A 23,336-nucleotide genomic window follows, 5' to 3' on the forward strand; every position below is an offset into this window, starting at 1 on the left:
AGAGATAGTGATGTGTTTGTGTGGGGGGCGTGAAATGAAAAAGAGAGAGGGAAGAGAGCGAGTGCACGCACAGACACGTAAATAATGTGAAGCAACAGCGGACTCGCTGTGCCCACAGAGGAGATAACCCAGAAGGCTATATTTAGCTCGTTAGGCCTGTCATCCACACTGAGGCCTGTTTCCACAGGCTGGAGCTCTGCTCACCACGCTGCACTGCTCCTGCCTTTACTATTCATCAACGTTAAGCTCCTAAAAATCCAAGGTATGCAAGTGGGGAGATGGTTACTCAGAGTTATTGCACCTAATGCATTAGGTTTAACAGCTTAACTCTCAAGATGGCATGCAATAACGGTTAAGGAACATACATTTTGTGTGAAAGGTGGCAGTCTTTCATGTGACGTTTTTATATAAAGCAATGCAACTCAGGCAGCAGCTCTTGGCGGGTCAACAAAAGGGTGGATTTTGTTTCGAGACTGCCAGTTGTTCCTAACAATAGTCACTACCTGTTTCTTTTTATGATGATAATGAGTCTTTATGGTGACACCTAAGAGGTTTTTTTTTTTTTTTTTTTTTTACCTCTTGTTGCTTTCTTCATGTTCTTGCATGATCATCGGTCTTTTCTCTTGTGATAAAATGAGGTGCCTCGAACTACAACAACAGTCAGTCTCAAAATTAAAAACTAAAAGCAAGTGAATAGAGTAGCTTGATTTTTCTCCATACTGCAGTCTTCTGCTGGGAAACCTGAGGCACACTCCTGAGAGCCCACCATTCCACAAAAGATACTCTGATCTCGAGGAACATGACAAAGTGACCGAGGTGTTGCACCACCCTCCAAAACTGTGCAGATCACAATCTGACCAAACACCTGTGGGCTGCGCCAGAACACGCCTGACTCACACTGCCACAATGACAGTATTTCTACAGATTTTTGGGGATAAATCGTACATAAAGTTGAAATAGTTTTGTGGTACACCGCAAAGCAAAGCCACATGCTTGTGAACACTTGAATTAGGTTTTAAAAATAGTTTGTTTATTGCATGTTTTATTATCCTTTTCATTACACGGCAAGATGTCTGGGAAACACAGGTTGCACTCATTCTATTTTTCACATTTACTCGGGCTAATGATGATCATTAACTGGAAATAATAGTGCTGAAAAATACTAATAGACTGCAAATGCCTCTGGTACATTTTAATTATCAGAGAGAATGTGACACAAACAAAGCAAATACAGCTGAGTAAGAAACGGAGTGATATTGTTTTTGCTGAAAAGCTGTACTTTTCTAGCAGCTCTTAGTTTTTTTTTTTTTTTTTTTCTTTTACAGTGGATACAAGTTTCACTCTGATGGTAGATATTTTGTCGTGATGTCCAACTTTCTTAAAGTTTGTTTACTACTTCTTTTTTTTCTATATTTGGACAATAAGGGCATTTGATACATTTCCCACATGAAGACATGATGCCATAACCATCTCAAACTGCTTCTGTCTGCAAAGTGTTGCTGCAGTAAACCAGCACAGCCAGGTTGGGTGTTTTGCATTAGTAAGTTTGTCAGACCCACTCTCTGTGGCTTCTTGGATGAAATATAGGTTTTATATTGGCTGTACCACTGGGTTGTCTTATATCTTTGTACGTGTGAGACAGACGGCGGCAAAGTGCATTCTTTTTACTGGTGCCCCCAAACGCACACAAACATCAAGTGACCCGCACGGAGAGTGTCTGTGGGTGTCTTGCTCTTCTCTCGCTGTTGTATTTATAATTCATGGCTCTCAGATTGCACTGCTCTCCTGGAATTCCACTGTGTATTTTTAAGTAAGGTTGCATTGTAGCCCTGGCTAATGAGGGGGTGTAGATGTGTCGGTCACATGCCAACACAAAGTGCAAGTTAGACTGCTGCCTGGAGAGCTGTGGTCACCCCTGCTGGCCTGAGCTTGATTCTTACAAAGACAAGCTGTGTAAGCACGAGGCTCAGTGTGATGTGGAAAAAAAAAAAAAAAAAAGGGGACGGATTAAAGTTGTTTTTAATCATAAAACCCTCTAAAGTTAGATATTTAGTCTCGAGTCTCGTAGACTTTGTGGTGTTCGTACTTGTTGCTCTAAGGTAAAAAATGATTGATTGTGGTTTTATTACTGAAGGCTTTATGGTCAAATGTATAATAAATTTCTGTCCAAAAAAAAAAGCAGCCGTCCTCTCACCCTTAGTGTTGAACTCAAGATAAAACTCTAAACAGGAGTGCCTGCCCCCTTCAACACAGAGTATAAAAAAAGACGTCCGCTGGAGTGTGACAGATAACAGTCGGAAGTCACATTAGGTGGCCTCTCCATCACTGTGTTGTGCGTCTGTGTTTAAGTGAGGTACAGAGGAGCTACAGGGGTCCTGTGTTAATGAAAGGCCAAGCTGCTGGCACCAGTCAAAAATAGTTTTGCATTAAAATTCATAATACGAAATAAGAGTGAGTCAAACGCAACATGTTGTTCTGACAGAGCTGTCGTGTTGAAATTTGAAATTTATAAAGCATCGGATACCAAGCAGGCTGTGATGAGTGACGATACCAGGCTGTCTGTACAACATGGAAATGTCCTGAGAAAGCTGTTCTCTTTCAGCCACATGGTCATTATTAAAAAAAGGGATCACCTGACACAAACAGTAATAATAATCAGACTTGATAAAAATCAAACATTTCATGACTTTGTCCAGGTCAAAGACATGCATGTAAGTTTAATTTGGCTTTCTAAATTGATGGAAGGTGTTAGAAAGAGTGGGCATTGTTGTGATGGATTGGCGACAGGTGTTCCCTATTTCTTGCCCACAGGTTTCCACCCCCTAAACACACACACACACACACACACACACACACACACACACACACCACAACCCTGTACAAGATGAAGGGGGTAGAGAGAGTGGATTGATGTTTATTTTGTACAGCGCATAAAGTAATTTGATGTTTGCACAATCTCTAATGCACGCATGTCTTCACCGAGGTGCTCTTTGTCAAATTGATGCACAAAATAGTGAAAGTTTATTGATAACTTTGGCTTAAAATGAATCAAAGCCGGGCCACCATTTGTGAGTTTCCATATTATCTGTGTTGGGGTGTGTACACATCAGTAAGAGGGATGTTTTTTTGTGTGGTTGCCTGCTGTGTTTGTGCACCGTCTTTCTCTTACCTGTGTGAATAATAGTCATAGTACTCTCAGTTGGAAGAATCAGAAGAATTCAAGCTAGCTTCAATCTGCTCCATCAAGGGCTTTAACAGAGTCCATTTTTTTTAGCCACCTGAAATAATTCACACCTACATAATTCAAAGTGGTTCAGACAAGAGCTATATGGTGAAATTAACACGGTGCACTTCTGCATTGTATTGTTCGCTTTGTTTTGACCAGAGAACATCCATGTAGCAGCGTGGCCGATGCTTCAGTGCATTATTAAAGCATATAGCTCTCATTGTAACTGCTTTGCAATTTCTAAAGTTTGAGTTCTTTTTAGAGAATATTTACGCTGGTTTTGACCCCCTCCTGAGTAGCTTTTTGCTACCTGTGAGGAATCTCTCCAAACTGAGAGCGCTCTGACTGTTGTCCACTGCAAGTAAGACACTGACTACTCAGTCAGTGCCTCACAAGTGCCTCACATAACCCCACTCCAGGAACAACTGAACATCCCTTCAGTGACTACTCCATTTGTGAGACCTCTAAAAACATGGCGATCAATTAAAACTGCCGCGTCTCGAAAACACATGTTCGTGTTCTGTCTTTAGAACGTGGGCTTTCACGAAATCCGCCGCACCAGGAACTTCCCTTGTGGTTGTGTAGAGGAGTGGACATGCTTATTTTAACTTTAGAACGATGCCGCCGAGAAGCAGTTGTTTTACTTCTCTGATTTATTGGTTTGTTCTGTTGCAGATCACTTTCTGTCTCTCACTTCCTCATTTGCTGTTATTATACCTTCAACGGCACCTGGGAATTCTAAATGTCTTAAAGACCTAAAGGCAAAGTGACACAAAGAAAACCCTGATTTCGGGGGCCTAACTTGGGTATGTTTACCAAAACATTAGTTTACACAGACAATACAAAAGCTTTTTTTGGTTTATTTACATCTGTAGCAGTATGCATTTCCTACATAATTCATTTGGTAAAATGCTGACATTAACTTTTTTTTTCTAAGTACCACAATGTGTATCGGGTTGCGTCATTCAGTCTGTGGTCATTTCTTAGAACAATGGGACAGTCTGTGCGTGTGTGTGTGTGTGTGTGTATTGTCTCCCCGTGTGGCCCCTCAGGCAGGGATGAAGTGTGTGTGTGTGTGTGGATTAATGCTGCGTTCTCAGCCTCTTACTCTTCTCCCAGCTCATCTGTCTGATTCAGGCTGACACACTGTGCTCTCTTCAGCAACATTACAGTCACAGACTGTTTAGGAAAGGGATGTGTGTGGTAGCGCTGTGAGTGGGGCTCTGAAGAAAAAAGCAGATGAAAGACATATGAAAGAGGGGCTTCGCAAGGGCACTGACACTGGCAGCAGAAGATTTGTAAGGAAAAAAAAAATCCCGTTGGAAAAGAGAGAGAGAGAGAGAGAAAGAAGAAACTCCAGAGACAAACAGACACATTTTTGTTCTTGATTATGATAAAACAAAAGATAGGGAAACAATAAAACTGATGTAAGATAGCAGGACAGAAGGAGACGGAATCTGAACAGGGATTGCTTCTTGCTAAGCTAAATGCTGCTCTGCCAGCCATTAGTGGGAGATGGCCAGGGGATTTAAGTATGGCCAGATGTAGGGAAGGATTGACTCTGTTTTAAGAGTCTTAAACCTGTCTGAACTGTCTGGAGGAGAAAAAAACAAAGTATTCGTAAAGATGGACTGAATCTCCTGCGTAGAACATGCTATATGCACGTATTTATAAACCTAAACCCTTCAGATTGGAGTTTGGCGCTGGGCAGTAGCTCTGATCCTCGCTCTGATGGAAATGGCTGCAAGAGAAGCTGCAGAGGCTGAATTACTGCAGATTCAGTCATCACAGGCTATAGAAATCAGAGCCTGCTAGCATGACGTCCTGTGTAGGTTACACATACATTTATTAAACAGTGACCTTTTCTGATTTTTTTCCTTATTGTTTGTTAAGCATAGTGCATAATGTTACAATGCTGGATGCTCATATTAAATCAAGCCTAAGTTTGAAATATTGCCGTAAATGTATTAAGATCAATCCCCATGTGGCAAATGCTCAGGACACAAATGTCTCGTTCGGACAAATGAGATCTTGAACTTAAAGCATGAATGCTTGAATGATTAAAGGTGCACGTCTTCTAATCCCCCTTCCTACCCCCTTATTAGGATTGTGAGGCAAAGAACACTTGGGTTGACATCTGCTCTGATGTGGAAATGCTTGAATGAGTCATACTTTTCTCCTGCTGCTATTATGTTACAGGACAGCTACATTACAAGCTGCCTATATGACCATATCAATCAGAGGACTTGTTAATATCACCTGGGTTGGTGCTAGATTGGATCAGTTGGAGGGGCACTAATGTGCTGTGATTTATCTTATTGCCAGACAAGCGATGTGGTGCTGGGCATTACGTGGCAGTCAAACGTGTCAGTTCTGTGTTGAAGGAACATTTTGACCAAATGCACCTGATACTTGAACACCCTTGGACTTTTTTTTCCAGGAGCTTAGAGATCATTTTGACCTTCTGTCTTTTGCATTGAGGACTAAGGATCGGATTAATTAGGCACGTTAAGGCAGTCAAAGTGTAAAAGCAACACTTCTCCTTGCTGCAGTGTCAGGACTGCAGTGCTAAACTCAGCGGGCTGCAAAGACACGGTGGTGAAATGATGAAGCGCTCCTCATTGGCATCTGCTCACTGAATACCTGTGTATGTCTTTTACAGGGATGTGGGTGTTTCTATTTGTGCTTTAGATGATAATTAATGTTTTATTCCTCTCCTACTTTGTTGTCATTGAAGCCACCGCTTGTCGTCATTCATTCTCCAGTTTGCTCCATCACGGCAGCTGGTGCCTCTCCCCCAGCGGGGGTCTGACTTTGAATTTTGTGTTTACAACTAGTAACAAATGTACCTGCCATGCTAGTAATGGTTAAGCTATAAGTAGAATGGCAGTTTAGCTTTTATGAGCGATGATGGAAATAAATAGTTTGATGACTGAGATAGAGGGGCCGAAATAAAATACTGGGAATACTTGAGCAATGGCAAAAGCTCATCCCCACCCTAAAGGTTCAGGGTAATCTCTAAAGTATCTCCCTCCTCACCAAAGCTGGGTAAAATGTCTCCCCCAGAACTTTGTTAACCCTGGTTGTTGCTGAGGAAATGGAGGCATCAAAGACATTAACCTCCAAAAACCCAGAGCTACTGGAAAACCTGTGAAACACAGCTTTTTAAAAAAAAATGTAAAGTTTTTTTTCTCTTGCTGAGTGGTCTAAACAAGTCTGAAAAACGGATCGAAGCACAAATATCAGATCACAGCACCCATCTAAAAGAAATCGCACCGCTCCCTTTGTCCGACTACCAGCCCAAATAACAAAATAATTTAGCTGATTTTATTTCTAAATTAGTCTGTGACAAAACATGAACCAACATCACATAAACTCCTCTTAGATTATGTAATAGTTTTCATTTGCAAAGTAAATTTGATGCGTGCCTATAATCGTTTGGTCATGTGGGCTTAAATGTCATAAAAAAATCACAGAGCAGGTGTTTTTTTTTCTTTAACTTTGTGTCAACCACTCACAGCAGATTAACCTTCCTTCTGGTCCGATCCAGGAATGAAAGTTTAGGGCCTGAATTGAACAAAAATACGTCCACTTTAGCACTGTTGGTACAGTATGTGTCTAAGTGTGTGGGTGGGCAGATGAAAGAGACAACTTCACCCGAGAGACAACTATGAACAATGCTTTTGTTAAAGCTCAAACACACATCCACACCCACCCACATGCTGGAGTAAACACATGCCTGTAAGCTGCTCTCTCACACACTCACACACACACACACACACACACACACACACATACATGAATGTCCCATTTAGATAAATCACCTTGGATTAGACCCACTTCCTTAAAGCTTATTTTAAAATCTGCCAGCATTCTTTGCAGAACGCATGGAGGAGACAGAAAGAGAGAGACTGGCACCACCGCCTTACGCTCTCTCAACACCACGAGGGAGGGAGGAAGGAATAGAGGAGGGGGGGTATACGAGAGAGCAAATACTCCCTGAAGAATGAAAGAGCGTAAAGGAGGAGGGAAGCACACGAGTGAGAGAAGACAGAAACAGGAGGCAGTAGAGCTCAGCAGCTCGTTGAAGGAGACGCTGGAATGTTCTTGGTCTGTTTTGCCCTGATGATGACAGAGCAGTGTGTACGTATTAGTCGCAGATAGACGTTAGATGTGAGGCATGTTCAGAAGAGTGGAACGCTGCAGCACGATCAGATACTCAAGAATTACACCACAGCCTCTTTTATCTAAAGTATCCTGCGGAACTGACATGACGAGCCAAAGAGCAAAAGATGTAGAGCTGATAACGTCCCTGAAAAAGACATAAATTCATAAAGTCTCTATTGGGGAAAAAAAAAACGGTTTAAAGCTCCAGATGCTTTGTTCCTTTAAGTTTCATACAAATAGAACTGCACATTTTTAAAACTTATCTAATGTTTATAAAGAACAAAAATAACAAAATATTACTTTTTTTCCTTCTTTAGACCTTTGATTTAACATTATACTGATTAAATTCACTTTGGCTGGTATGTATCTGTGTCTCAGTTCAGTCGATAATATATTTGTCTTCGTGTTGAAGTTTTAACACTTTACACAGAGCTCATAGGTCAAAGTGTCTCTTTCAGATCTACTTATTATGACTTTTTTTTTTGTGGTCGGAATTCACAATATATTTGGACGAAAACCCAGTTATTTGGCCTAAAATCATCCTCCAACCTTTTCTAACTTTGAATGAGTAACTTTTCCACTGAGGGGCTCCAAGCTTTTGTTCATGACATTCTGGGTTTTGTTGATGTTTTCTCTGCCACTTGTCTGTTTTTTCTTTTCTTTTTTTTATAAACTTTGTAGTGGACAAATAATACATTGAACACTGATGCACACTGAAAATGAACTCTAGTATGAACACTGATGACAACATCTTCCACATACGTTAACAAAATCCGTCAGACCTGACATCGCTGATGTCTTTTTCTCATTTCAGACTGGAAAATGAAAAACGCAAAGGACACCTCGGCTACACACACGCACGTTCGCTTCCTTTGCTTTTTGACTGGTTGTTCTCGGTATGTGACATCAGCCCAGCTGGCTTAATGCCCCTCTGTTAGGCTCAACACATCACACACATACTTAGACACGCGCACATCCATCACCTGTGCCTCGCAGTCTGCTGCACACACCTACTCAAAACTCACATAGACCATAGATCTTTCACAGAATGCTGAATGAGACCGCAGTGACACGATTGAGGGTTTTATAAGGCAGAGAAGCAGGCAGTGGGGGTTTAGTCGGAGGCTAGGCGAGCAGGATGGAATGAATCTGTTAAAAAGAGGCTACAACAGTCAAAACACTTGGAGTAACGCTGCAGTTTCAGCTGTGCAGAGCAAACTGTTATTATTCATAGAGCAGACTCGTGCAGCTGTTTCCGTAGCCTAATGTAGGGGACTATGTAGTTCCATATTCTAATGTGACCCATTATTAAATCTGTTTAGGTTTTTTTTTCGACTCGGTTTGAACATGCTTGTGAAGTGGCTGACCTTATTTATCACCAAAACATTAGTAGAAGTCCGTAGAGCGCAACGTTGGAATAGAAAATGATTTGAAAAAATCGGTGGCGAGTTTGGACTGTGTCTGTTTCAGCAGACCAGACTCTCACAGTGTGTTGTTGTTGAAGTGTCGTTGCAGATGGCCCAAACAGGACAATAGTCACTTCACTGCTGTCAGGCCTACTCCCACAGGACAACTGTTACTACATTTCACTCAGTCAGTCTGCTGTTTCTGCCTCCTCTAAGGACGCCATCACTGGGCCAACTGCTTGTACAGTAAAGGGTTTATGTGTTGATGGAACATTTTACTACTGGAACTTCTGAGTGATGTTGTAACTGAGGAACTTAGCCCGTTAAAATCGTAGTTTTCTAATGATAAATCCTGCTGCCTTTTATCTGAGGCTCTCTCTATTTTAAACTGATCAACTCAGCTTTAGGTCCTGGCAGTATTTTGTTGGTGGATATAATTCCGTTATATACTGACGTGTCATTTACACCTGAGCAGTGTGTTTTTAACCCATTAAACCCCCTTCACATGTTAATCTGTGAAGACATGCCATGTGCTGTTTGCTACGAATGTTTCAGAATAAAAAGTTGTAAACTTTCTTGTCACACAACCTTCATTTAACACGAGCAAGGACGCAGAAAACAAGAACCCGAGCTAAAAGCAAGTTAGTGTTATTCTATTCAGTTCATTTCCACCTCCACATATTGGCATCCACTGGATTTGCACTCGATCTTAAGTGTCTCTTAACCATTTATTACATGCTTAGAGCTCGTAATGTTAACGCTGTTTGCTGGCAGAATTAAAGTATAGCGTTACATAGTTCCTCCTTTTTACATAGTTTCTGAAAGTGCGGCAGAAATGCAGAGCAGCAGCAAAATGGAAGCACTCAAGTAAAGTACTGTGTCGTCAGAGCCTGACAGGAATTCAAGGTGGCACTGGCTGTAGCTTTTCTCTTGCTTTATACCCCCCTCCTGAATCTTAGTGGTACATAGCTGAAGATGACTGTGAAATGCAGTGAAACGAGCGGAATTTTTAATCAACAGTTTCCAAAACTTGAAAAAAGTGAACTGAACGCCTTGCCTTTCAGCCGTTGCTGACGTTCTAAATGTAGAGTGGCATTCAGGACTCCTCCGCTCCGGCCTTCTTGCTCTGCCTCTGGCTTTGTGGAGCAGTGTTCCCATCAGACCTTCAATACATTCCTGTGCTGGTTGTATGCAAAAGTTCGGATACGTGGGGCAAAATCTTTCATAGTGATTTTTGAAGTGCAAATATTAATATCAGAGGACTGTGAGAGCCCCTCCAGCAGCTTGGTGTTTATTGGATTTTTTTTCTTCCTTTTTTTTTTTTTTTTTTGTGGAATGCTTCCCATCATTTGGATCATCCCTGCAACAGGGAGTTGTTGACCCATCCCTCGTTCTGTCTGTGCACTGTTTACTGTAAAACCACCTGCACGAAAGTGGAACTTCTCCACCCACATGTGAAACGAATTGCAAGTGTTATTTCTATTAAGTGCCGCTCACATTTTTCTTTTTCTTTAAAAATGCTTTTAGTGATTGTTGCCAAAGTTTATAGTACTTACTTCCAGAAAGACTCTGCCTTATCCAGATCTTGCTTTGCATCTTTTAGATGATGGTAAAATTTTGTGGAGCAGACAGAGTTCTGTTTTGGACTGCTTAGATTAGATTAGATTAGCTTTATTGTCCAAAGGAAATTTATCTTTCACTTACTCTTTCGTATGGACTCTGGTTTTTGCTCCGATGATGCACCACCATGCCTGCTACCCTACTGCTTGGGTTTTGTGCAGTCATATTTTTTGGGGTTGTCCTGACTTCCACAATTCCCCTTAACTAGCAAAATTTGACCAAATACCCCTTTTAATGCAATGTTAAACGGGGTTCCCTAAACATATACATTTTCTCTTTCTCGCCCTAAACATATACATTAAACTTTATAGTCATCCACTTTGACAGCTGCTCAAGTGAGCAATGTTACTCCCACGGTTGTGTGCAAATACGGGAGATTTGGTTTTGTTGCAGTCAGCTGTAGGTGCAGTCGGAAAAAGTGAGCCATCACGTGAAAAAGAGGATGTGAAGGAGGATGGAGGTGTGAGGGGAGAGATGAGAAATGCAGAGCAATGGCTGAGAGGTGGAGAGGCTGATGGCCCTGACAGAGGGAGAATAAATAAGGGGAGACAGACAAGGAACTGAGCTAAAAAGACTGGGAGGGCCGAGGAGAGGTGCAGTGATGGAGAGGTGAGGAGAGAGGCCGACGAGAGATGGTGAGAAAGGGAGAGCCAGAACAAAGAGAGATGTCATGTCTTTCATGTTGAGAGGGCAGGAGGAAAGGCAGCGCTGGAAGCACAAAGGGCTACTCGAGTATGTTTACTCTTGTGTGTGTTTGCAGTTGCGCGTCTGCCTGTGTGACGCACGTGTGCATTTTTCCATGTGAAAAGAGATTCGAAGATCACATATGTTTTTGTCTGCATGAAAACAGCTTTTTGTGTGTCTGTCCATGAGCGAATTGGAAAGAAAGGAGAACTAAACACACAGCGGAGGTGAGCTTGATGAGGGGAGAGAAAAGGGAAAATACAGATACAGCACTTGACAAGGATGTGAGAGAAGTGAGGGAGCCAAGTAGAAAATGGCAGTAGAGTGAGAGAAAGCATTAAACCGAGACGGAGCATAAAAGAGGACAAGATTAATGGAAATAGCTAAAAGGGTGAAGCAAGAACCAGAAAGTAGAGTGAAGGGGGCAGAGACAAAAAAAGATGCTGCAGATGGGTTCAAAACAAGAGGCTGTTAAAAGAGGCATTGGGAGAGGAGAGAAGGGGGGTAAAAAGAGAATAATTGGCTAGAGAGACATTTTCAGTGTCAACAGGAGAGAGTAGGAGAAAATTCACAGCACACGGTGAGTGATGAACTCGCACGCTTTTCCCTTCGTAAAACCGAGGTCATGGCTAAACACAAAAGCAACGAGGTTAAGGTTACGGGTCGCGGTTTAAAGGAACCGGCACTTGTTGTGGTTTCTCCTTCCAGCGAGACGCACACTTTACATCCAGCACAACCTCTTCTCCAAGTGCTAATGATGTCACTCGGCATCTGTCATTGCTTTAGATAAACAAGTAATAATTAACACATCCAGTGGAGGCCCCCGAGCAGGCAGAGTTAGCTCTGGAAATAATTGGACTCAATTTGAATTATTTTAGCTGTTTACCAAAACGGTTTTAAGTAACAACAAACTAATGAATATGGGTTTAAAGAGTGGACATTCGGCTTTAAGGGTATTTACATCCAAGCGGGAGAAAGGGTTTTTGTGACGGGTGGAACCAGGAACAAGCATGCACAGCACAGAGAAATGGGTTTCCACGGGTTCACTTTGCCAGGCCTTTACTGCAGCTCTCCTTAGTTTCACCTTCATCAAGTAAAATGCCGCTTAAACCGTTTTTAACTCAAGTGATTGACTCGACTGCTGCTAAACACTGTCAATGCCAGTCAGTCTCCTTTGCTGCATTTAAGGGAATCTTAGTAGAGGGTATACGCCTAAAACACCACACAATTCATCCAGCTGCTGCTGTCCTCTGGCACATCATCAGTAAACACTAACGCAGTGCCACTGGAGGCCATGCTCATCCTTTCACACTGCCTCCTCGTGTTTTACAGATGACGTTGCATCCCTCACATCAGTCCTCTCTATACTCACTGCACAAAACACCTTAAAAAACAAAACGAAACCAGAGCGCTTCTGATGAAATGGTCTTTGGACACAAACTGTTTGCTTGCAGAGCTCCTGTGACCATAATCTGTGGGTTCATAACACAAGCCTCCAAGTTCAAATGGAAACCATTTGCCTGCTCAGTTGATCCAGGAATAAGGAAAGAATAGCCAGCAGCTCTAATTTAAAAAAAGAAAAAGAAAAACACTGACTTTATTTGAATTCAAGCAAAAATAATTTTTTATATATGTCCAAATATGGAAGGGATGCTCTACTCTCAGTATCAGTGAATGAAAGAGGAAATACTTCAGAAGGTATTATTAATCGTATAAATGTTGGTTAGTTGGCGGCGGGGTCTTTGTTCTTTTTGTTCCACTTTTAAAAAGCTACGGTCAAATATCGGAAACTCCGTATGCTCTGTCTGACTTTTTATTTGAATAAATACTTTGGAGGAAACCTGACATTGCCACTGAAGCAGTGAAATATGTCAGCGCGTGTCACAGCCTGAAGGAAAAGAGTGGCGAAACCTCACATGAAAATGTATCAAGCTTCTTCAAGTTCCTTTTTATTCTGCATTTGATTTATTTGGCCTTTTATGCATTATGTAGCAATTGAGAAATAATCTTTTTCAATGTATTGCCGACCTCGTACAATATCATAAGTTGTGCTTAATTATGTTCATGACAGCAAAGTGAACTTGAATTCAAAGTCAACTGCAAGGTTGCATGCGGATAGAAAATTGGAGTTATAGAAAATTACTTAAAAGAAGCAGGAAAGGAGAATGAAAAAGCACCTCACAGCCAGAAAAAGAAGGAAGCGAATAACTAGAGAGACGCAGGAGGGGGGCGGCAGCCCGACAGCCCCTGAAAGATAGAGATTGGAGTGCGAGGGAGGGACTGAATGAGGCGGGGAATAAATGGAGAGAAGAGAGTGCTCGAGTGAAAATGAGCAAGAGAATACAGAGAGGGAGGGAGGGGAGAACCATGTCTCACTCTCATCAGTCAGAGCATTGCCCATCCTGTGGAAGAGGATGCCTTTGTCACCATGACGAATCCTCGGTGTCTGTGTGCTGCTCGTCTGCTAGAACATTAGTGATTCACACGCACACCGGAGAGTGAGACAACCAGAAGTACATGCGTGCAGTGGTGGTAGCATCATGCAGCATTTAGCATATACACACACACACACACACAGGTGCATGATACACAGGTACACAATCCTGTTCGAACAGGAGCACAACATGCTTGAAAGGGATATGTTAAGTTACTAACCCCACTTTACAGCGCGTATTAACATGTGATGTGGACGCATTATCTGGATTAGAGCAACAACTCGTGATTATTTCTAAGCTAATCAGTCTTCTGTCAGTGAGTGATTTTCTCTGTAAACTGCAGTGAAGCAGTGTTTCCTGAAGCTGAAGTCGGCTTATTCGTATAGTTAGTTGCATTGAACTGAAAGTTCGTAAACCTGCTTGAATCATGTAGACCATTTAGAATTCAGTTTAGTTTGATAATCTTGGATCATTTTGTATTGGGAATAACCCTAAAATGATTACAGTGGAAACCTCAGGTTGTGGTGCTGGAACCAGTGAATTTGCAATTGTATTTGTTTTTTTCTTTTCTTAAATTTCTTATAGTTGGTTCAATGATTAATCATTCTGACTGTTTAGTCAGTCACATGGATGATGCCATACGTGAGTCGCTATCTTTGTCCCTTGACAGTTGAAAGTATTGCTGTTTTATGGCTTCCAAAACATTTTAAACTATGTGCCTGCGACCACAGTTGTTTGAGCTGATCTGTGACCTTTATGAGCGACTACTGGGGGATTTTCTTTGTCTGGTGACAGTCAACACCAGTGGCTGCCGGGGTAAATGCTGCTATAATATCAGTTATATCAGAACCGAAAGGTATTTCTTCATCGAAAGAAAACAACAGTGAGGGCTTTTCTCTCCAGAAAGGTGTTATTGCTCCTCTCCTGACTTGCTTCTGTTTTATTTATCAACTTGCTCTGCGGCTAGAACTTCTTTGGTCTGATTGGTTGAAGGTAACTCTTACTACACTGTGATGCGCTGATCCAGTCACATGCCAATACAGTTTTGACTGCCTGCCTGCGCTTTTCCAAACATCCTGCATCAGCATCCAACATCCGTCCTTCCAAGATTCTGTGAAACAAACCATCTGGCACATCAGGTTACCAGGAGAGGCCCCATGTGCTGAATTTGGCAGCAGAGGGTGAGGTAACACAATTGTTTGGGTGGATTTTTCTTCTTGAGAATGAGGCAACATCATACAGTCTTTAGAGCAAGCTCAGATATGGTCACAACATGAGCCTTCAGATGTAGTTTGGCCGATGTGATAGCATTCCAGTAACATTGTGTTTTGTGCTGATATACATCTTGCATTACAAGACTTTTTGCTGAAAATATACAGGCACAGACTTCCTGCTAATGCTGCACATGTTTGGGAGATTTATTTTTGGTTACACACACAGATACGGGGACAGGGAGATTAGTCGTTAGGGTTCGGAGTCTTCATCATTCTGTCACCAGGTATGCGGTAGGCGTTCCCTGCCACACCTATGTTCACACCGACAGGGAAAAAAGCAACAAACTGTAAACACGCACACACGCTCGTGCTCATTCGACAGCTGTGTATTGACAAAAATAGAATAATGGTAAGACGCCCTGACACATACACCAACAATGCAGAGACAGTGAAGCCACATAATGTTTTGCCAAGACGTAAATACCTCGTGACACAGACCCACGCACTTGTTGTACTTCTCCCTCACACACACACACACATACACTTTCTGTCTCTCCCATCTTTTCCCTCTTTTTCTTTTTCTTTCTTTCATTAAAACCACAGTGACAAACGGCAACATATGCGGCTTCGCTGAGCAACAGATGTTCATTTTGAGATCTTGTGCAAAGCTGTATGTTAATGTGTGTCATGAACAAAATGCCAATGAGTCTGTAATTTGTTTTTGTCTCCACAGTACTATGAAATGTCCTACGGGCTCAACATTGAGATGCACAAACAGGTAAGAAAGTCTGCGTTCACTGTGTTTGGATGTCTTCACGTTGTCAGGTCGCTGCTGGTGTACTTGGAGGCGGTGTCTCTGTGCTCAAGTGTCGGTGTGTTTCTGGCTCTCTGTGCAGATGTTGCTTTTATTAGACGGGAAGAGGTTGCAATTATTGCACACGTTTCGGTGCTGGTGGGTTTGCGTCATATTCGCTCGTCCTCTCATACACAGACAGACAGGCAGATTAATGTCGAGGCAGAGCGACAAGAAAAGGTAGATGTGAAACCTGTTCAAGCTGATAGACCTCCATGCAGATAGACAGAATCATTATCCAGTTGAATGGCATTTCCTTTAAGGTGACTGCCTGTGTCTCCCTCCTTCTCTCTCTGTATCTATCTATCTGTCATGCTAACTGGCTCTCTTAGGTGGAGTCAGACGCCGTCATGGAGGACGAGACAAGAGGGGGGGTTTATTTTTCACATTTTACAATGAGCTCTTAGCGTTCACCTTCAGAAAGCAGCTCATTGTTTGAAACAGTCTGCGAAACGCCTTCAAATGAAAGCCTATGTACTCTGCACTTTAACCTCATAATCATTGTGTCATTTAACTATCAAGGTAATTATAGCATTGAGACATCAAACAGTGGGTTTCTGTCCAAACACTGAGTACAGGCTCCAGGGAGCTTTAGATTCCTCTGCTGGCTTAAGTTGCCCCGCTCTTGAAGTCGTGTGTGAGGAAAGATGAGTAATTCTTTTCTATTGTACTGTTAGTGTCTTCCAGGTGAGGCGTCTGACCGTAACACTGCATTACACTTTAATAAAATGCTGAACCTGTCTTTGATTTAATTCTTGGATTAAAGTAAAAAGGCTTGAGATGCCCTGCATCTGTAGTAGTTTTTGTACTTGTAGCTTGTCTCTCAGGCTGTGCTTTTGGTTGGAAAACGAGACTTGCACTAAAAGGAGGCTGTGTCTATTTCAGCTGCAACAGCTCTATAATCACACGAAACATATTATACAAACCAATACCTGAGGCTTTACATCACCTTATCGGAATTCCATCAGTCTGGATCCCACATTGGTTTGGATTGAATGCGTTTTACTTGAACTTGCAGCTATTACATTCAATAACATGACATGTTTGTGAGTTGCCTTGACGCCATCATAATCAGGCATAATCTTAAGGCTCCAGACTACCTTCATTAAAGTTAGTTATTCTGCAACGACTTGGACTGATGTTGAAGTGAATGTTGGTTTTAAAACCAAAGTAGACTTCTGTGTTTTTTCTACATTATACCAGAATCCAAATTAAGCTTCAGGGCTCATTTTTGGGAAACCCTGTCAAAAGAAACTTTATGTTAGAATTGCTGCTTTGGCACTAAACAAATGTTTGAGTTGTACTTTTATCACAAAAAGAGAAACTATGACTCTACAGGGAAGGGAACAGATAAAGAGACACAGAGGGAGGGAGATGGCTGGCAGCAAAGCCAGGCAGTGTTGGACTGTCAGCTCTTGTTGCCAAAAAGAAGAAGAGGACTGGGGTGCTGGCTTCACCTCTGAGAGATGGAGTCAGGGAAGGAGGAAGAGGGGAGGATGGCAGAAGTAAGGAGGCCAAGTGAGGGTGGAAAATGGGAAGAGTGGGAGCGAAAGTGTAGATAGTGAGGATGACAGGAGGAGACCAAAGAGCTAAATTCAGGCGAATAGGAGTTCAAAAAAGGAAGAAAAAAGAAAAAAAGAAATGAAGGAGCTGATTGATGTTGGAAACCAAGAGGAGGGAGCAGAGGGAATATGAGGAAGAAGTATTCTTCTGTGTAGTGGGGAGTGAAAAAAAGGGATGTCTGGAAAAAAAGGAAAACAAGAACGGTAGAAAGGGACGTGGGAGAGATTCAAGCGAGGCAGCCATTAAAAAGGAAGCATCACAGACATAAAAACAAACCGGAGCTAAAGTTGAAATTGAATTAAAAGAAGAGGGCGGGGAGGGAGTTATTTTAAAAATAAAAAAAATAGGGAGCTGCAAAAAAATGTCTGGAAGAAAGAATGATACAAGAAGGAGGACAAGGACGGCGCACAGAAGGAAGTTGTTGGAAAATAAGTAGTTCTAAATGGAGAGGGGTTGTTTGGTTTGATAAAAGACTAATAACAGTACAAGAAGTAGAGCTCGTGGTAGAGAAAAAAAACATTTAAGAGTGAGAGAGATGGAGAAACTGAAAAAGATGGAGGGGATGAGAAGGAAAGAGATTAATTGAACGGATGAAAGAGAAGAGGGTAAACAGGAAGGGTAGAGCCTTAGAAGAGACAGATAAAGACCTCATAGAACAGATGAAGGGGGGAAAAAGAGCTGGAGATGAAATGAGAGCCAAGAAAAGAAAAGCAATGGAGAGAGGCAGTCGGGGAGACACGCAGACAGAGAGAGACATGAAGGGAGGAAGAGGAGCTTTGAGCTGCAGAGAGAAATAATGAATCATGAATAGATTTAACAGTATCTGCTCTTATTTCCTCCTCCTCCTCCTCCGTCTCCCCCCTCCAGCTTCTCCTAACATCCTGTTGAGATCACTGTATAGCCTCGCTCTCCTCCCCGTGTCTTTCTTCAGCACGCTCTGTCATTATCAGTGGCAGGGCCATCTCATGTCCCGGCATTAATTGAGCTGCAACAGTCATCTCTTGCTTTCATACCCTTCCTCTGAGCCGCTTTTGATTATTTTCTCTACCCATCTCTCTCGCTCTACTCTTCTCTATATCTCTTTAAATTTCCTTCTTGCCCTTTATCTTCAGCCCCTTTCCTCCCTTTCACTTTCCTCTTCCCAACGTTCCTCCCTGTCTGTGATGATTATATCCGAACAGTACGAAGGCGCAAGAAAGATAACATCTCCTCCCCTTCTTTTCTGAGCTGTATGGATACAGTGACCTGCATGCACACTCACATCACATTATCTCCCTCGGTTCATTTCCATTATCATATTGTATATTCATATATACTGTGAATCCCCAGGAGCAGTGTGGGAGGCTATAAGAGCCTCACACTACTCTCTGTGGTTGTTCTATATTCATTGAGATAACACTTCTAGGGCTGTGCTCTTATTGCACGTGTCCCCTGTGCACAACATGTATATTCATAGTTTTTGTTGATCAGCCATTCACTGCGGGCTGCCAGTTGTTGTCACAGGTGAGCGTACAGATGCGAAGCTTTGCTGATGTGAGGTGTGCAGTGATTAGATTGAAGTTTCTTTTCACTGGCAGTTAATTAACGCAGCAGGATAATGGCAGGAGATGAAGAGGAGAGGAAGCTTTGTCAGGCACGTGTCCAGCAGGAGCTATCAGCAAGCCAAAGGCTTCAGACTGAGAGCAGCCCAGAAAATCTGAAGGTGTGGAAGGCTGGAACGCACCCAGACAGAGAAACATCAGTCCTGGCCGAAGCATGACAAAACATCAACGATCAAGCGTCGTTGTGCAGGGATCGTGGCTTTTTTGCGTCATGGTTCGCCATCTTTGGCTCTCATGTTTGTTATCATACTGCGATACCTGCAGTGCACCATGTGCACAGGAGATGACAGCAAGCCCACTGAAATAACTGCCAGATATGCATCAATCTCCCCTTTTTTTAGGTTCAGGACCACTTCATCTAAATGTGTGTATCTCTGCCAACAGCACAGCTCTTTCTTGGAAGTTACAGTGATGACTATAATGATTGTTTTTGTCAGTGTCAACCTTTTTAAAGATATGGGAGCAATAATACTCTTTAAAGCACATTGTGGAAGATGAGGGCAAAGAAGCAGAAGGTTTAACCGTGTTTGAAGGCAATCATCTCAACTCTTTAGTGTCTTTATTGTACTTGAAAGAGGAAACAGCAGTGGATGAAACGCATAACGATGATAGTTCATTTAAATTGACAAAACGGAGAGTTTAATGCAGAATGAAAATCAAGTTTTTATTTAAGCGCTTTCATTCAGCTTTCCAGTTAAACTTGCAGAAAGGCAACAGAATAACCCAACATACAGTTGTAGCTGTTATTGAAATGTACATTAGTTATGCGTTATCGGTGAAATCTGACCCCGAATAAAGCTTGGAGCCATTAAAGATATTTATTGTGTAAATGACCTGGTGATAAAATTCCTTCACTGTCGGATATGTTTTTAACTATCCTCCATAATCATTAACCAGGCTAACGGGCCGAAAGGTGGACAAGTGGTGAGAGAGAGCATCCCATTAGCAAAAGGTGTCAGTGTGTCCTTGAGCTGTATAGTGGACCCCCTTTGCTGGTTACTAATTTTAAGCCATTTAGGAAAATAACAGCATGCGATAAAAGGCTGAGGAGTGGCAGTTGGGGATTAGTAGATCCAAACGTGAAACCTAACATAAATGTTTGTCTGAAATGTTGCTTCACTTTTCTAACTAGTTTACATTTCAGTGTAAAAACCTTATGTGTATATGTATTTATACTTGGCCTATAGATATTGTATCAGTATGTTAGATAAAGAGACAGTGTGGATCAGGCAGGATATTATGGTGGGCTGCGTTTGACGGTCAGGATGCTCTGCAGCCAAACAGTTTCCCCTGTGGACTGCTGAGGACAGATGAAGCAGCTGGCTGTCCTTCCTTCCTGTGCTCTCCTTTCATTTCACAACCACACATATAATGCTGAGCGTGTGTGTGTGTATTTATTTATTCATTTTAAAACGGTGTGGAGCCCAGACTATGAATTTAACTGAAAAAAAAATGGGACTGAGGAAGATTAAGAGAGAGAACAAGCAGAGGAGGAAGATCGCATGAGAGATGGTTTATCTGCTTGTGTTTTGTACGAGAAAAAGAAGGAAGGAAGGAAAGAAAGGCAAAAGCGCGTGTGCTGGCGTTTATCTGCCCGCCTAATTAGCCTGAAATGTCTGGCCTTTTTATGCATGCGTTTGTGCACACGTGTGTGTGTGTGCATGCTTGAATTGGTATGTTTGGCTGAAGTTGTGACCTGAATCCTCAGCTCTTTTGGGAGAGATGCCTTCATTTTAACTCACCGCTTTGCTTCATAATAGGATTGGGCTTTTTCTCTCTTTCTGCGTTTTCTTTCTTTCTCTCTCTCGGTCTCACTGTTTCCATGTCCTTTACCTCTTTTTTTTTTTTTCTTTTTACAGTTTCTCTCCCACCACCCAGTCTGTCCATAATCATGTTTTTCTTTTGGTTTTGACATATATTTTTTTTTTGTCTAGCTAGTTTTATTTAAAGGGCTGGATTAAGAGCACACTGCACATGTGGGTCAACTAGAACAGGCTTTTTCGAGAGGTCGCAGTACTTTAGATTTGTGTGTGTTCATGCACCGTTTGCACTCTCTCTGATCAGTGGCGTATGCGGTCCCTCTTTGCACATGTTGTAGCATCTGTACTTGGTGTGTGTAGCTTTCATGTCTCTCGCTCTCTTCTCTCCTCTCACTCCCTCTGTTCAGACAGTGCGTGTGTGCTGTTGTATACAACGGAGCTCAATTGTGAATAATGGGGCGAAGCGATGGAGAGGGCTGGCTAGTGTGTGATATAATCTTTTAGGAATGATGGAATGCAAGTTGGGAGAAAGAAAAAGTGACAGAGGAAAGAAAAAGATGAGATGAGAAGGAAAAGTGAGTGATTAAATTCCCAGGGAGCTAGCGTTTTAGTGTAATAGCTTTTAACTCTGACAGAGGAGCTCTGAGTACTTTCACAGACTGTATTTCCTTATATGTGTATGTCTGTGTGTGTCTGTGTGTGTCTGTGTGTGTGAGAGAGAGACATGTATGCATGTGAAATTTACTGCATGTGGTGCCATTCTTAGTGACTATTGCTTGCACAGGAGCAAATTGGTTGTCGGTATTGTGCACAAACGGCTGCACAGCACATTGCTTTTATCTCGTGTAACATATTCAGATCTGTCTGGTGCACATCCCAGGTTACTGTGCGAAAAGGGACTTTCCAAGGAGAACACACTGACATGCAAAAATGAGGTCTCCTCCACTCAAAAATGTTCTGCCTCTAAGTAGTTGTGTGAGGATGAAGTGACCTTAAACAAGGTCACTGTCTTTATTTTCCCTCTCCAAACTTCAGTCAGCTTCTTCGAGCTTTTTCATCACCATAATTTCTGTACAAAAGACCAAATGATGCAAATTTCAAAGCTCTGACACTTCAACTGCGCTTACCTTGCCTCAGTTATCAGCGGCCATAAGCGTCACAGCATGGTAACACTCTGTTACAATAACAGTCTTCGGCTGTAGCTGTTTTCCTCACCTGGAATGTTACTTCTGAAGTTGCAGTTAACAGGAGCAGTGAAGAACAAATTTAAGTCAAAAGAGCTGCTTGTGGTAACACAAAAAATACCTTATTTACTCAGAAATATTCAGCAGAGTGGTGTGATGTTGCTCCGCAGCAGCAACAACCTGCTCAGTCATGACCTTCATGAGAGAGTCATCGGAGGAAAACCCGTCCTTCTCCCTCAGCATAAAAGTCCAACGTCACAAGGTTGCAAATGAGCATCTGAACAAGCCGAATGTGTTTTGGAAATGTGTTATTTTGGTGTCGACGCTTACCAAAAGAGATTCCCAAATCTAGCTATTTCTCCAACTGGGCATTGTTTCATCTTCGGGACCGTTGCTGTTTGCATTGGTCTGGTTTCACGCCGGTCATATAAAACGTCAACAACAGTCTCAGTGGTTTGCTGTTATGTGTTGATAAGCTTTGGTGTATAGAAAGCATACAGCGCCACCTATTATGCCCGCAGTCGAATATTGCTGCAGCAAGCAATGAACTGAGATTAGAAAGAGGTCTTTTTCTTTGTATTGAGCGTGACTTGGAGTAGCTGTCAGTGTCAGTGTTTCCTGTCAGAAATCGACGCATGGCTGCCGTCACCAGGAAGTAGCACCTTTTGATAAAAACTTTGGGTGGCGCGTACTGAGTGACATTCCAGCACTCTGTGTGTGTCCCTTCCCAATTCAAGCCATGCCTCTGGCCATAAACCAGATATTAGTAACAGTGCTGACCTGCGTGGTCGTGCATGCGTCAGCCGCCCTCAGGCACAAATGACAACGCGTATAATGACAACACTGATTGATTTTAAAGTGTGTGTCCAAGTGTGTGATCTTTGAATGCGTTTTCGTGCAGCCAGCTTTGCTGCTCTGGCTACTTTGTGTCTGCTTGCCTTGCGGATGACACGAGTTTGAGGCAGTATGCAGTCTGTCAATGCAAGCTGGTGAGCTGGCACAGTGTGAATATGACTAATGGCTTTGTGTATAATATAGTCGGAGAGAGGGAGAGATGGAGGTCTAAAGAAACAACACATCTACAGCTCCAACTGTGAGGCACAGATTTGATATAGTACAGTAACCTCCCTGCTTGTATGTGTGTGTGTGTGAGACGTGTGTCAACCATGCATCTGTGTCCTTGAATCCGTATGCGTGTGTTTGTAAGTGCATGTTTTGAACTGTGTTGGATCTCCATGTATGAGTGTGTGTGAGAGCATTGAAGTGAGCTGTCTGTCTGTATTTTTCATTCTCAATGTTTCTGCTGCCTGGTCCGCTGCCTGGCTTGTATTGGTTCTGCACTAAAGGTTGAATCGGCGTCTTTGTGTGTTTGTGTTGGAAGAAGTGTGCGTGTTGGTTTCATGCAGGGAGGCTGCTTGATCTGTGTGTGTGTCCTCGTCTGCTCTGTTTGGGTTGCTTTTCGGTGTGCCCCTCTGCTTAGAGAGCGTGTGCGCGACTGTTTGTAGTGGCTTTTGTGTGCGCACTTGTGAGTGCAGTTTCACACGTGCACAATGTCGGGAGTGCGTGCATGTGTGTGCCTCTGAGTGTTTTTGTAAATGTGTGTGCACTTTGCTGCTCTTCTTT

At 42.4% G+C, this 23,336-nt stretch overlaps 1 protein-coding gene across 4 annotated transcripts in view; it reads left to right on the forward strand.

The window, feature by feature from the left end:
- Positions 1–23,336, forward strand: part of tle2b (TLE family member 2, transcriptional corepressor b) — a 70,526-nt gene that overhangs the window by 15,673 nt on the left and 31,517 nt on the right. For all 4 annotated transcript variants that reach the window (XM_072389611.1, XM_072389613.1, XM_072389612.1 and 1 more), the window contains one exon: positions 15,486–15,530. In XM_072389611.1, the coding sequence (XP_072245712.1) occupies positions 15,486–15,530 (45 nt within the window). The remainder of the gene's footprint in view (positions 1–15,485; positions 15,531–23,336) is intronic.

The sequence above is a fragment of the Leuresthes tenuis genome, unplaced genomic scaffold (assembly GCF_036924035.1).
Source record: "Leuresthes tenuis unplaced genomic scaffold, fLeuTen1.0.hap1 SCAF_7, whole genome shotgun sequence".
In the NCBI taxonomy this organism is placed as follows: Eukaryota; Metazoa; Chordata; class Actinopteri; order Atheriniformes; family Atherinopsidae; genus Leuresthes; species Leuresthes tenuis.